The sequence below is a fragment of the Austrofundulus limnaeus genome, unplaced genomic scaffold (assembly GCF_001266775.1).
Source record: "Austrofundulus limnaeus strain Quisiro unplaced genomic scaffold, Austrofundulus_limnaeus-1.0 Scaffold65, whole genome shotgun sequence".
NCBI classification, from domain to species: domain Eukaryota; kingdom Metazoa; phylum Chordata; class Actinopteri; order Cyprinodontiformes; family Rivulidae; genus Austrofundulus; species Austrofundulus limnaeus.
The window spans coordinates 1,354,375-1,368,794 of NW_013952467.1; the positions used below are offsets into that span (position 1 = coordinate 1,354,375).

The 14,420-nt window shown below is 39.4% G+C and overlaps 1 protein-coding gene and 1 long non-coding RNA gene across 3 annotated transcripts; both read right to left on the reverse strand.

The window, feature by feature from the left end:
- Positions 1-596: 596 nt before the first annotated feature.
- ccp110 (centriolar coiled-coil protein 110) lies at positions 597-5,997 on the reverse strand. 2 transcript variants are annotated; one of them, XM_014010105.1, is made up of 11 exons: positions 4,832-5,997; positions 4,551-4,669; positions 4,205-4,382; positions 3,888-3,997; positions 3,244-3,360; positions 3,067-3,168; positions 2,870-2,986; positions 2,577-2,650; positions 2,400-2,465; positions 2,249-2,302; positions 597-1,450 (listed from the first exon to the last, which is right to left on the reverse strand). In XM_014010105.1, exons 1-11 carry the CDS (start codon positions 5,769-5,771, stop codon positions 1,375-1,377), a joined length of 1,953 nt encoding a protein of 650 aa, XP_013865559.1. In that variant the 5' UTR covers positions 5,772-5,997; the 3' UTR covers positions 597-1,374. The 2 variants fall into 2 exon arrangements, with proteins under 2 accessions (XP_013865559.1, XP_013865557.1); XM_014010103.1 differs by having other exon boundaries at positions 4,551-4,672.
- A 1,413-nt stretch (positions 5,998-7,410) lies between these two features.
- LOC106518719 (uncharacterized) lies at positions 7,411-11,251 on the reverse strand. The gene is made up of 3 exons (XR_001310356.1): positions 10,652-11,251; positions 9,628-9,841; positions 7,411-7,553 (listed from the first exon to the last, which is right to left on the reverse strand). It is a non-coding gene; the product is annotated as an uncharacterized LOC106518719 (long non-coding RNA).
- Positions 11,252-14,420: the final 3,169 nt, after the last annotated feature.

Below are 14,420 nucleotides of genomic sequence, written 5' to 3' on the forward strand. Positions count from 1 at the left end.
AATGAGCTTATATATTTTGTTCATTTCTAAACAAAACATGGAATGGAGCAGCATATTCCCCCAAGTTTCATCTTTTTTTATTTTTACATGATGTATTACTGGACAAAATTTTATAATTTTTTTTTCATTGAAGAAATTATAAAGGAAAAAAATAGTCATAGAAAACCCCCCACCCAGTTTTACCCCCACTTTTTGTAGTACATTTGTCACAGGCACTATAACCGTTACCACAGTGAGGTGGGTTTGTGTGCCGTTTATCAGCTGACAACTTGACTCACTTTGTAAAAACTTTAGAGAAAACATTAAATGAAATTAATACAAAAGTCTGTTCTGCACCTTAATGAGAAACTCTCTAAATGAAATCACAGCGGCATGTAAACAAATATTTGAGTATTTGCCTGGATCCCCAGATGATGGCAATTGTGTAACCAAAACATTTCCATACTTGTCTTGATCGTAAAACTGCAAACAATCCAGATGCTTGAAAGCTCATTTTCATTARTGTGGAGAGAAAGRAATGTTTAAAGGATGTGAAACTGCACAGGGGACTGGAAGCGGATGTGGGATGACTCACAGGAAAGATACAAAATGTCTGCTCTGTATGCGAGTTGGGTTTTATCTACAAAGATGGACACTGTTCAGAGAAAATGTTACTTCAATAAAACCCCAAACAGGCAGTCATCCAAGACCCTGCCTCTGATTATTTTTATTACGAAACATCTGTGGCAGTGAAGTCCACACCACTCAGTAAGTGAAGATAAATGGTTAAACACAATGAAACATCTCAAATTATTTTTTTACTCAGCACCATTAACTCCTTAAAGGACACAAAGGTACTTAAAGCCCTTGAACAAAAAAATATATACAAATTCATGTATTAATCACAACTAAATACTATATTTTTATAAATACAGTATTTGGCAAACATTATGAAACTGATTATTTAAATTTACTTACAGCTATAAGCACTTTATATTTATGAACACAGCTGATAAATACAGTTTAAGCATGCTAAAATACAGCAGATGGCTGAGGTGTAGTTCTCAGGCGTACTTCTCCATTAACTTTTCTTCTTTTGGCTCTGACATTCAGTTACTTGTTAAACACTCCACTCACATGACGGTCTTGGTAAACAATCACTTTTTGTACACACACAAAATAACATTTCAACAAGAGGCAACAGTCAAACTTACAGCACTGTGATAGAGTCTATCAYTGGGATAAAATGTGGAGGTGAATACAGTCATTTCCACATGTTAGATTAGAAACAATCGTGTTAGCAGCGCAGACAACAAAAACAGGTCCAGTGGTTCAGGACTTGTAGTAAAAGATTAAAAATTCAAGTTCCCAGGTGAGGTGGTGTTGGGTTGGGTGTTATCCCAGAGAGTGCTGCTTCTTCAGGTTGTCAGAGCGCCTCACTTTCTCCTCTGGAGTCTTTCTGTACCAGCTCCTGCAAGCAAACAAACAGTTACTGAGAAGATTTTAAAGACATCAGTTTGTTCAGAAAGTCAGACTTGTTTACATAGATGACACACTTCCAGTTACAGTTAGTCTTGATTTATAAGTTGAATAAGATCAATTAAAAGTATACAMTTTTGTAAGTATTTTTGAAGCATACTTTGTGTGTAAAGTATTATTATGAAATATGGACACAAGTATAATTGTACTTGTTCACATGACAATACTTCATAAGACTAAGTTCCTCCAAATTTTTGTTTACAGAAATGTACTTTAAGCATTACTAGTTTCATGTGCTAACATGGCCCATTTAACTGCAGTTTAGTCCAACAAAATACTGGCTTGTTCTTACAAACCTTAACATGTACTTAATTATGCAAAACATATTTAAAACTACCTCAGAGAAGCCATGTGTGTAAATTAACTGGCATTTATATGTATAAAAAATTAATTTAAAAAGCCTAAAATTAGCTAACTTTATTTAGCTAAAATGATAAGTTTTAGACTATGTTTCAAATTAAATTGACCAAATTAATGTTGGAATTAGATTTTCCTATTTGAACTGACRGCTTAGCAAAGGATGACATAAATAACCAGGTCTGTGTGGATTAATGAGATTTAAAAGACACAAAACATTAAATATTTAGTGAGCTGAAAATGCCACTTTCCTAATCACAGCTTAACAAAAACAATGTATTTAATAGCAGGTAAAAGGGCATGTCATAAAATAAACAGTTATTTACAAAATACAGATGATTGTCTGTTATGTATTGTAAAAAGTGAAACTCACCCCTGGCGGTTCAGCTGGCTTGGAGCAGATGAAGTCTGACTTGGCTTCTGAATTCTGGAAATTGAATTTTTATAAAATTAATACAATCTGGTGGTCATTAAGAATAAATCACACAAACACAGAAATAAAAAAAATAAAAGAAATGTGACACCTGTTGGTGGTGGGGCTTTTTGGCTTGTGCTGCATCTTCCTGACCTGTGCTGGGGATTCACCTGCCCTAAAGAATTTATACCCAGATTGATCACTGAAGCTCCTGATCAAAACCAAAACAAAAAAAAAAAACAACATCTGATCTAATTTCACATACACAGCTGTGCTCCTGTCTCACCTCTTTTTCCTGTCCAGAGACCTCTGCGTGGCCGCAGAAAGAGAGACTCTCTCTTTGGAAGATTTGGCTTTCTCCTGCAGGGGACCGGAAGAAAAAATACTATTACATCAACACAAGACACACAAACTAAACTCATGAAAATATTGAACAAAACATCACAATCCAATGCAGCTGTGCTAAAAATTATGAAGTCTTAATTTARGATATGCAAGTACATGTATTTTTCACTGGTACCCATGAGCTAAACAGTGTTTACAAAAAAAAAAGAGTTAATAAAAGAAGTTTTATATTACCAGGTCTCGAAGCTTCCTCTCTGCACGAAGCTCCCTGTCCTGCTGCAGAACTGCTAATCGATCCCTCAAAGGCATTTCAAAGAAGATGTCATGAACGTCATACAAGGCAGCGCGTAACTGTGGGCCGTCAGATAAACACATAAACACAAAGAAAGGAGGACCTCTGCTGTGTGTGCAGAGCAAGGACAGAATATTACCTGAGCTCGCACTCTCTCCTGCAGGGACAGGTCTTGTGCTGAGTAGATCCCTCTCTTCTGTGCAGCTTCAGTCTCAAATGAACAGATGAATTCCTGCGTATCCTAAAAACAGTTAATTTATTAGGGTTTATTTTTCTTTGATRGTAGATACAGTGCTCTCCTTTGTGTGAATCTCACCCGGATGGTTTGGCGCAGGTGTTTGACCTTTTCTGTTTTGAGCAGCCGTCGAATGAGGAACCCGCGGATGATGGAGCCAATTCGACAAAATGCTTTCTGGTGCTCTGCGGTCAAAACCTGCAATTCACAGCAACAACACAAAGATGTGACTGTGAAAACAAATAATTCTTTCAAACTAAATCCAGAAATGTCTTGAAGTTTTACACTACATTCAACAATGAGATTAAGTGATAAAGGTGTGTCAATACTGGGTATAAAAGGAGCATCCAGTAAAGGGTTTTGGATTTAAATAATGGGCTGATTCCTCATTTTGTGCTAAATTCTAAATTTAAAAAGTCTAAATAATGTCACAAATAAATAAGGAGAAATGTGTTTTGTGGTCTCTTTGCTTGATTTTGGGTAAACGGACAGACCACTGGGTCTTTTTTCAGAAAAATCTCAGCACCTCGGTTGGTACGTCAGTATCAATGATATTGTTTTAATTGCAAAAATATTAAAGATACCAGTGATGCAGGCACACATTTTTCTATCTAAGCAATAAAACAGATCTGTCAGTAAGACAACCCAGTTTTTCATGGTTTAGTCTGCAGCTTATCATACATTTTGGGTTTAAGTACACATATTTACTCTGAGCTGATACCAACCAGACTTAGCCTTGAGCGTGGTCTGTTAGCTGCCCAAGAAGACCCCCACAGACAAACCGAAGGCTGGATAGTGGGAGATATAATACTGGATGAAACAGGACTGGGAAAACCTGAAAAAAGAAACATCAAATACTTTGAGTTACTGCACAACAACTATCACATTTACAGATGTTTAAATAGTTGAGAATATGGTGTCATCTTATTGAAATAAACAAGATATTTTTGTCGATTTATCTTTAACTAAATGTCTTTAAAAATGCTTACATGGTAAGATTTTTTTWAAGACATGAAGAGCACAGCAATAGGTGAATTGGTACCTAACGTGTGTCCAGCCAACTGCTCAGACGGGGTGTGGATGGGACTCAGTCTTGGGCAGGAGGGGCTCATAACAGGGTAGCTGCTACTCACAGACCTGCTATTCCAAACATGGGAGTCTCCACTCACAGGCCTCGCACTCTCCTGCTCCTTCYGTCTTCTCTCCGTCTCCTCGAGCTCCTAAACATGAGCATATCAATCATAGAAATATTTTTTATTCCAAATAAATGCATCGGCACATATTATTACTTTCAAAAAAGTGATTTAAAATATTTCTCTTTTGCATTGCAGCAGCACAATTTGTGGTCCTTTGAATAAAAGTTAAAAGATGTGATACTTAGTGCTGACCAGGCGGAGGCGCTGTTGCTCCTTTTCATGCTCAACCAGGAGAAGTGACACCTGCAGGGCATGCTCCTCMTCTAGGCGCCTTTGTATGTCCTCCAGATTCTGGGCTTGCCACTGAGCCTCTGCTAATGTATCGAAATAAATAAAAAAAAAACAGGCAGGATCATATATTTTTTTTCCATCTGAAGAACTGCGAGGTTTGGAACTGGAGAAATAATTTCAGCTGAAATTATTTTAAAACTGAAAACAATGCAAGCTGAACTGCTGAATGATTTAAGACTCACCTGTCTTGCTGGATTGTGTTTCGGCTGTTTTTCTCACAACTGTTGGTGCGTTCCAGCTGTTTGACCCATGAGACTCATCAGGAGTCACGAGGGAGCTCAGCAGAGATGGCGATGTATTTTTCACCTCATATGACTGCTTTAAAGGAGYTGCAGGTTTGGGCCTATTTGGACCAAGCCACATGGCACCTGCCATGAAGCGAGGGACCCTTTCCTGGCTGCGGTCCACAGGCTCAGCTGCAGACTGGTAGGTACTCAGCTGGCTGTCCAACGTGTGGCAGCGTCGCCGAAATCCCACGGCTAAGTGGTCATGGTGCWTCATGGAGCTGGGTACAGATGCACTAACAGGGCCTCCATTTTCCTGCACTGGACTGGTGCTGCAGTGGCTGGATCGACYGATTCCAGTCCTGGAAGCATTGTTCCTCGTCTCTAAGCTCCACGGACCGGTCACCATTAAGCCTGCCTCTCCCCAATCTGCCAGTCCAGCACCTTCGCCTGACCTTTCCGGGCTTCGAGAGACAAGGTCGGCTGGTCCGYCGGGAAATGTAAAATGGATGTTCCCTGTAGAAACGGGCCGTGGTTTGCGTCTACAGGTGCGAGGGCTAATACAAGGCTCCAGACTGGGGAGACAAGCATATTGTTCTGGTTTAGTACACCTGAGTGGGACAGACTTTTGTGGAGTGGGTTCATAAAAGAAATGATGCTGGATCGGAGGCAGGCCAACTGGGCTATGGTGCAGGCTGAATCCAAACTCGACTCCCGTGTCTCTGACGGGGCTACAGCTCTGCTGCTCTTTGACAGGAGGCGTCTCAGGTGGGGGAGTACGGCTCACTGAGAGGACCCCTTTTGAGCCCTGCTGACTCTGCTCTCGCTTCACATACTCTCTTGATCTTTTAAGAAGGCTGTCCAAACTAATYTCCTCATCTTCCTCCTCCTCACTCATCTCCTGCTTCTCTACTGTTACGTCTACCTTGCAACCATTAAAGACGGGGATCTCTGGGGTTGGAGTGATGGGCTGCTCGGCTGCCTTAGGCCTGTGTCCAGGATCTTTGGAAAGTCCAGGTGAGTCTGTGACCAGAGCATAGCCACTGACGTTTGCAGATTTAGAAACTGGAAGCTTCTTTTCGCTTGGTGCTATTCACATGCCTGTAAAAAAATAATATCATATTTAGCCCTGGCTTACAGAGGGACTCGTAAAAATGCTTTAAATTACCTGAAACATCAAATTTCTGTAARGTACATGAATGCATTTTTGGAAAGATAACATTAATAAAATATTGCAAAAGYAATTTCATGCCACTGAGATGAACAGTATAGATATTCTCATGTGAAGTAACAGGAAGTGATATCGAAGGGGAATATCTGCTACAGTGGCCGACAACACAGACTGTAGAGATGAATCTGATGTTTCGTTGTATTATTTTGAATCTCTATCAGAGTGAGATGAAGAGGAGGCTGAGCCAAGATCAAAAGAAAATATCCCAGTTATGTGACAAAATGGGTAAAATAATGAGTATTGTGCCAAGTTTAGATGTTTTCTTTGAATTTTTGTATTAAAAGATGTATGTATGTATGTATGTATGTATGTATGTATGTATGTATGTATGTATGTATGTATGTATGTCTGGATGGATGGAAGGATGAATGGATGGCATGTCACATGTACTTTAAAATCTTCAAACTAGAATTTGTTTCAGCCCAATCAGATTATATCTGATCGTGATGTCTACATTTTCTCTCACGTTGATTCTGAGGGGAAAAAAATGGCAATACTAAATTCTACTGACCTACCTGATTTAAAGTTGTCTAATTCACCTGCTTCGGATGTTATTATCCATTAAATGGACGTTATTAGCCGTTATCAGTCCCATAGAATGACTTCAGACTAGCTTCAGAATGTCCCGGCTGTGCCGCCTAGTGGGTTCTCCGTCCCATAGAATAACTTCAGACTATCAGCTGGTTAGTATGAGGCATAAAACCACTAAGGTTAATTTTAGAGAAAATGACATGGGCTACGATAAAGTAGACRGGACTCCGGCGGTAGCAGATTGTTGCATTCCAACGTATATGGCACTGGTAACCCACTAGGGGGCACTGTCYGGACAGTCTGAAGCCATTCTATGGGATTGATAACCCCTAATAATGTCCATTTAATGGACTGATAACATCCGAACCGGCTGYCTAATTATTGAAGCWAATTAGTGKGCAAACATAAYAGCTTTAAAATAASTAGTTAATGAAAAAAGGCTCTATCACGATAAAAGAAATATGTCAGTACACTGGTCAAAGTGTTGGGTCAGACAAAGAGACTGTGGGACAAAGTAGAACTCATATTTAGTGCTATTGAGAGCGTAATTCCAAAGTGAGGCATTAATGTAAAAATGTCATGTAGCATTAATAAAWATACAAAAAAGTCATATTTTCACATAAATAGTAGCAACACTGTATGATTTTCATTAGCATCAGTATGAGGGATTGCTACACATTCCTAATGCACAGCACAACCTGCATGTTACATCTGTCTCCAGTGTTTTAGTAACCATTATTTTATATTGGAACACCCCTCAGAGCTGTGTCCATGACCACACTCTGTGCTACTGACCTGATCCAGTATGTTCTGAACTTGACTCAGCAGCTTGTTTCTCTGCTCYTTCTGTCTGTTCAGTTCCAATTGGACAGCTCTTTGTCTGTAGCCACACATCTCAGTCCGTTGCTCTGCACTCAGCTGAAAAAATAAAWAAATAAAACACAGTATATATGCAGCTTTTTATAAAGTTTTTTTTCTTGTTGAGTATTGATCTATATTATCCACATGTCAGCATAGGAGGTCCTGACACTGGCCRCTTCATCATGGAAGTATTTTAAAGAACCCCTTTGTCAGCAGTTAGGAACAAATAGGTTTTTCCAAACAGCTTTGATATGACTCATCTTTTTCTCTTTTCTGTGCCAACTGCTGATTTAATTAGATTCTTCTCACAGGAGACATTTTGACTTGTGTTTGCAAGAAAATCACAGGTAAGGCCCCTAGAGCTATTTTTTTCTAAGAAWGCTTCCCATAAGTTTTCTGGCATTGTAGCTGAGAAATGTTACAAAAAGATGCAAAATTGTGGCAAAATTGTGGCTGTTGCAGGAGAGACAGAAATGTAACTGACAATTTCATCAATCAAAGTTAGAGCTGACTTTGTAGCAAAAGTCTTAAAGGGATCCATGATTAGTTGTAACATTAGACTTTATTTGATAAACATATTTTAACTGTAAAATAACGACTGTAAAAAAATACTGTAGGCTGTTTAGTTTTGTAAATTTTTAAAAATATATTTTAACACGGACAGAGCCGTTTTATTTACACACAAAGCAATCTGGGTAAATGATGACGTGGATAGGTCATCAGTGTGAGTGAGCTATATCCACCCTGAAGGTTAATCTTGYACAATATCTGATGATCYACTCTTTTAAATGAAACCAGAGAGCGTTGACAGAGAGGAGAAGGTAGAAATGACTCAGCCTGTAACTGAAAATATGGATGGAGGACAACAGAGCTGCTTCATGGAAGAAGAACCTCAGCTTAGCCTGTTAGCCTTCACGCTATCGCCGACGCTATATTCCTTATTAGCTCAGGGCTAGAGRGACAAACTAACAAGCTAAACTGAGGTCCTCCATCCATATTTTCAGTTGCAGACTGAGTCATTTTTGCGTTCCCCTCTCTGTCATGTGGATGCAGGACCTCAGTGATGAGAAGAGAATGTGTAGCGCTGATCTAATACATATATATGGTGATAGTTTCGGGGGTAATGCTAAAGCTAACAGGCTAAGCTGAGGTTCTTCCATGAAGCAGCTCTGTTGTCCTCCATCTATATTTTCAGTTACAGGCTGAGTCATTTCTACCTTCTCCTCTCTGTCAACGCTCTCTGGTTTCATTTAAAAGAGTCGATCATCAGATATTGTCCAAGATTAACCTTCAGGGTGGATATAGCTCGCTAGCAGCCTCACACCGAGAAGGGGTTATCTGCGGAATCAAAGTGGGTGTGTCACAAGAGTGGGGGTGTCAAAAGCATAAACACTGTGGGCTACGAGGCCTACATAACGGTATCCTTAGACCCTGCTTGACCTCTTTACAGCCTGACCCTGACCCCAACACTAAGGTTAACCAGGAGAAATGTGACCCAAGTAGGGTTCTCCAGAAAAAGTGGTGCCGTACAGTAATGCCCCTTTTGTTCTTGTCCAATCAGGTGGTACCATACGGTATCACCCCCTTTTTTGCTTGTCCAGTCAGGTGTGTCGCTTTAACAAAGTCCGTCAAATCAGGTGTGTCGCTTTAGAATCGCCTTTCCTTGTGACACGCCCACTCGTCCGCAGAAACCCCAACTTGCTCACACCGAGGACCTATCCATATCATCATTTACCCAGAATGCTTTGTGTGTAAATAAAATGGCCCCGTCCATGTAATATATATTTTTTAACTTTTAGTTTAAAAATTATGAAAACTAAACAGCCTACAGTATTTTTACAGTCTTTATTTTACAGTTAAAATATATGTTTATCAAATAATGTTTAATGGTACAACTAATCATGGATCCCTTTAAAGTCTTTATATGAATTAATCTCCAGGATAAAAAAAAAACATCCTTGTGTCTCATGATGATGAAGAGATTTCGTGTGACAAATACTTATGGTTTGAATTTTGTTGTAACTTCAAGATTTGKGCCTCATCCACCTGCATCGGTCTCGCCTGTGTTTGGGTCCATTTTACTGCCATCTCGTGACATGACCTTAGCYCCCATGCTTGTTTATTTCCTCACCAGAGGTGAAAGAATGGCTCTTCCGTGAAAGCAAATGAGAGAGCGAGCCATTTTCAGGGAGCACAATGGCTGACACGTCTTCCTCTTGAGTTTCCCCTCCTCCTGCAGCGCGACCAAACTCCGCAGACAGAACTCCTCGTAGCTCTCCATCCCCGAACGCCCGCACATCCGCCCTCTGGGCAGGAAACACACACCATGTAGCCTCGTCGCCAAGCTGTTCGCGTCAAACACAGAATAAGGAATTAGATTACAACATGGAAAAGCGTCTGGGAACAATACTGTAAGGGAAATAAACAGGACTACAACYGTGGTTTTTAAACACAAGCAGGCTAAAATTCAATGCTTGTTCTACGCTAAGAGCTTATACAGAATAAATCAATCTTGTTTTATGTAATATGTCAAATTATTCATATCAAACAACAAATTACATTTAGACTCATAAATTGGTAGGCCAGATCAAAAACATTTAAAATATCAGGGGGCCAGTTAAAATGTAAACAAGGGCCGGATTTGGCCCACGAGCCTTGACTTAACACGTGACCTACAACAAAATAAGATCTGTCTGCCTTTTTATCACACTCATTGCATTCTTGTCATTCCTTCCTGTTGGCTGATGATTCATTTCATCTCCCCAGAAGCAGATGGAATAATGTGTCTGATCAACACAGTTTCTGTTTTCTGACATGTCTGCCAGCAGTCAGTCTCACAGACAGGGTGTTGGGCTCTGGGTGCAAAGCTGTACAGTGGATTTAATCTAACAATGAAAATGCATTAGCCGTTCTGTTTATTTATTGGTATGTTTGAAATGAGCTACATGGTGCAGCTGTGGTGTAGCCTAACCCCCCACCCACAGCTGCCTGATTAGCTCAGGGACGGCACAGCACGGGTGGGAACGGGTTTAATTTTGTCCCTCTTAACACAAAGCAGCTAAGCAACGCGTGCGGCATTTTTAGGAGCGACACGACACCTTTCAGCACAATGTGCAGTGGAGAATGGCAGCAGATGAGCGCGTGCTTGTTCATACCTGCAGTTGTGTTTAAAAAATGTATTCGGTCTCGTTTCCCGTTCTCCGTAGAGCCGGCGTCGCCGAGAAYCTCAATGCGGCGACTTTACCGGTGACTCTCCCCTTGTCTCCGCTCTCAATCTCGGTTTGACCATCATGATGATGACCACCAGCTCTTCCGGGCTCCAACAGCGCCTCCTAGCAACACGAGCACGCGGGGAGGGTCACGTTCCATTACGGCGCGCGCGACCTTGCCTCTTTAATTCCCTTGAAGTCATTTTTTTTATTATTCTTTCATTCAACGCAAGRGGTTTCAAGCTCTGCACGTTTTAGCTTTCTAATCGTAATTTGCAGCAGTTTTAGGGATTAATTCAAAGTACATCTAATAATCCTCCTTAGCTTTATATAGGACAGTTCATAAAACAAATAAAGGGGGAAAGACCTTCAATTTGAGGCAGGAAATATCTCAACATAAAACCAGGAAGCCACAGCCCATTAGTGCAGTGATCCGTTGTTTATTTGTTGCTTTGTTCATGCTGGGATTTCTGCATGATGAGCTAAAGGGAACAGAGCCCCACACATCTGCTGACTCTATAAACCCTGAGATTTACTGAAAGTCATTGATTTTAGCTCTGCTGGTGGAGCCTCTTTAAAAGGCCCTGGTAGAATTATCTGGAAGCTGTTTATATAATAAATGTCCCTGATTTTATYTGTAGTCAGACACTGTACATGTTGGCCATGCTCAACTCATGAAATGTGTTCTGAAAATCCCTGTTTGTCTGATATTTGAACCCTCAGTTTTAAACTGTGCTCTCCAACAAGACAACCTTCAAGCTCTCATGATTTTCATGAGGACAATACAAACAAGTAAGCAAAATACTGTGTGAAATATATATTTTAGTTTAGTTTAGTTTAGTTTATTTTAAACATGCATATAAAACAAAAAATGATAAAAAAAGTGATAACAAAATTAACATATTTGAAAAGGAATGGGAAGAAGTAAAAAACGTATTCAATCCCACCCTTCTCCGAAGCTTATTAACAAAAAATAATAGTAAATTCTTCTTTTTCCTTATTCTGAGTTACAATTTCATAAGGACTAAAACAACAATCTGTTTACCTAGAATTTTACATTATACCAGAATATACTCATAAACGTAAATGTACATCTACATGCATTGTATATGCATGTATACATACACACATGTACGCACATTTATCCACAGCCCCAAACATATCCATATATTGCAAAAAAAAACAAATGTGAATTTATATTTTACATTTAATCATTTTATTTAATGTAATAAACATCTTAAAAACATTGTGTTCCAAAGTACACTGATGAACCCATAATAATGTTCCATTTTCACAGCTCATCCCTTTTCTGTCCAGTTGAACCTGCTTTCACAGGCTGAGCAAAGCGAACATTTCCCTTGTTGTCCTGAAGTAAAGCGTCAATGTCAGTTTCAGTAAAGGTGGCTGTGGAATCCTGTCACAGAAATGATGCAGTTAGAGCAGCTTAGTCYGACTGAAATATCTGTTTTTATATTAAAGGCTTACCTGAAAAGCCTTGCGTTTGACTCCAACACATGCATGGGACACCTCGTAACACAAGAGTATGTTCAAATTGTTTGGTTCATTTTTCATCAAAGCAGCACGAAACTGGTCTCGGTGAGAATCTGGAACATGTATTTACGAATGTAAGTAGACTTTAATTTGTTTTAAAAAAAAATCAAGCTTACTGAGGGTTCAGTTGTACCCATCAATTTCATGCAGGTAGATTTCATTTGGTCCTTGGAGACATGCTCATTGTGGTAAGTAGGAAGTTTCTCACACAACTTCCAGTTGAGGATTTTCTCAATCACTGTGTATTTGCTCCCAGCTGGGGCTTCCTTTAGGGCTTTCTCAATTTCTGAAAAGCATCTTGCTGTTATTTGTTTTCTGAGACTTAAAGATCAAACCACAAACTCATGCATATAAATTCATAAACTTAAACTTAAAGGCAAGTTCAGTGAAGCGTACCTTGTGRTACTGTTAAACAGCTCTCACAGTAAGAGTCTGATAAAAACAAAATATACAAAATCAACATAATTCAGCTGATTCAAGCAAATACCATTCCTGTCTTAGCTGTAATGTGTTGTTTACTTACAGCGATCCATGTCCTGAGACTGCACAAGGTAAAGGCAACACAAACACAGTAACAAAATAATTATTTTCATGGTCTCTGATGACACTGCAAACACCTACACCATGAGCCAGACARCGACTGTACACAGGCGCAGTCTTCCTCTCTTTCACGCTGTGAGCTCACYTAATCTCAGAGACAATGAGCTTACATCACAGCCCTTTGTAAAAATGACAAGCATCCAGTTTTTCAGGTTTCGTCTGTCTTATGACCAGGGTCTGAGACAGTGTTGGCATTGGAACGMGGGTCTGTGAGAGACAGCGGTGAAGCATCAAAGGAGTGATCAAAAATGCAAACCAAGAGCAAAAATTAGAGTAGAAAACTGATACCTATCTATATTTGGTCAATTTAGGAGTTTTTCATAAGTTTGTAACAAAAAATAAATAAATAAATGAATAAAAAAGCAGCTAGACATCTTTTGAAGTTTGAGAGAGAAAAAGCAGCAGAGTAAAACTAAAGTGGTCATCAATATGGCAAAAACTAAACAATGTGGGCAACTGCAAAAAAATTTATTTTGACACAATAACACACTTTCATTAAATGTTTTTTGTTTGTTACTTTTTGCAACGATACATTTAACGGATAAGTTTTTTTTTAACCAAAAACTTATGGACAATTTCGAGATCATTTTATCGTTTTTTTAGACAGACAAACACTTGTTTTCTTTGAGATTTTTGGAAAAAAAYTATTTTCTGATATAGATGTTTTCTTTGGTGGCCACATGAGGGCGCTGTTCATTTTCGAATCATCAGTTTCTGCACGAATGGCGGCRTCATAGAATTTGAATAGTTGCCATATATGGGCATTTTTACCATATAAGGAAAGACCACGTGACGTYAGCCCCAGAACGGAAAAACTGAGCGTGTGTGCGGGAAAGGCGAAGTTTGGAACAAGGTTCTGCTTTCTGTAAAGTCAATATAAAAGATTTTGTTGGGAAACTAACTACATATACGGCCTGCCTATTTTCAACAAAGTAAGTTTTTTATTACTGCATTATTACAAGTCAGTATTTTCACGCTTGTAATGCTAGCTGATGTGTCTAAAAGTCTTACTGAGCTAAACTCTTCAAATTTCAACAGTGTTTTTACTTTTCTCGGTGTTAGAGATTTAGTTTCGGATTGTGTTTGACTTGTTGGTGCTGAACAGAGCTGCAAGACACGTTTTTACACGACATACATTAAAGTCGACACGAAAAGACAGATCGACTTGTCKTGACCAGAAAAACAAGCTAATCAGAAGGAGCCTGTTCAGTCACCTACAGCAAGATGTTAAGAGGTTTCTCTATAGAAAGAGGTTAAATCATATTATAAGCTGCTAAGTGACCATTATTTGAACTTCAGACGTCAGCGCATCCATGCAAAGTAGCTTCTCTATTTTTCACTGTCACTCGGTTGTTTCCCCTCTTTTTCTCTATCTGTGGTTGTTCCATAAGAGAGGCTAATGAAGGGTTGATTTACAACTTGATTGTTTGGCATGTTTACTATTCATCAAATAGTTTCATTCTGCATTTTTAACTCAAGCGTCCTGATAAGATTCATGTGAATTTTGTAGTTCACATTACTGTCCAGCAGGTGGCGCCCCAGGCATGATGCTCACACCAGTTTC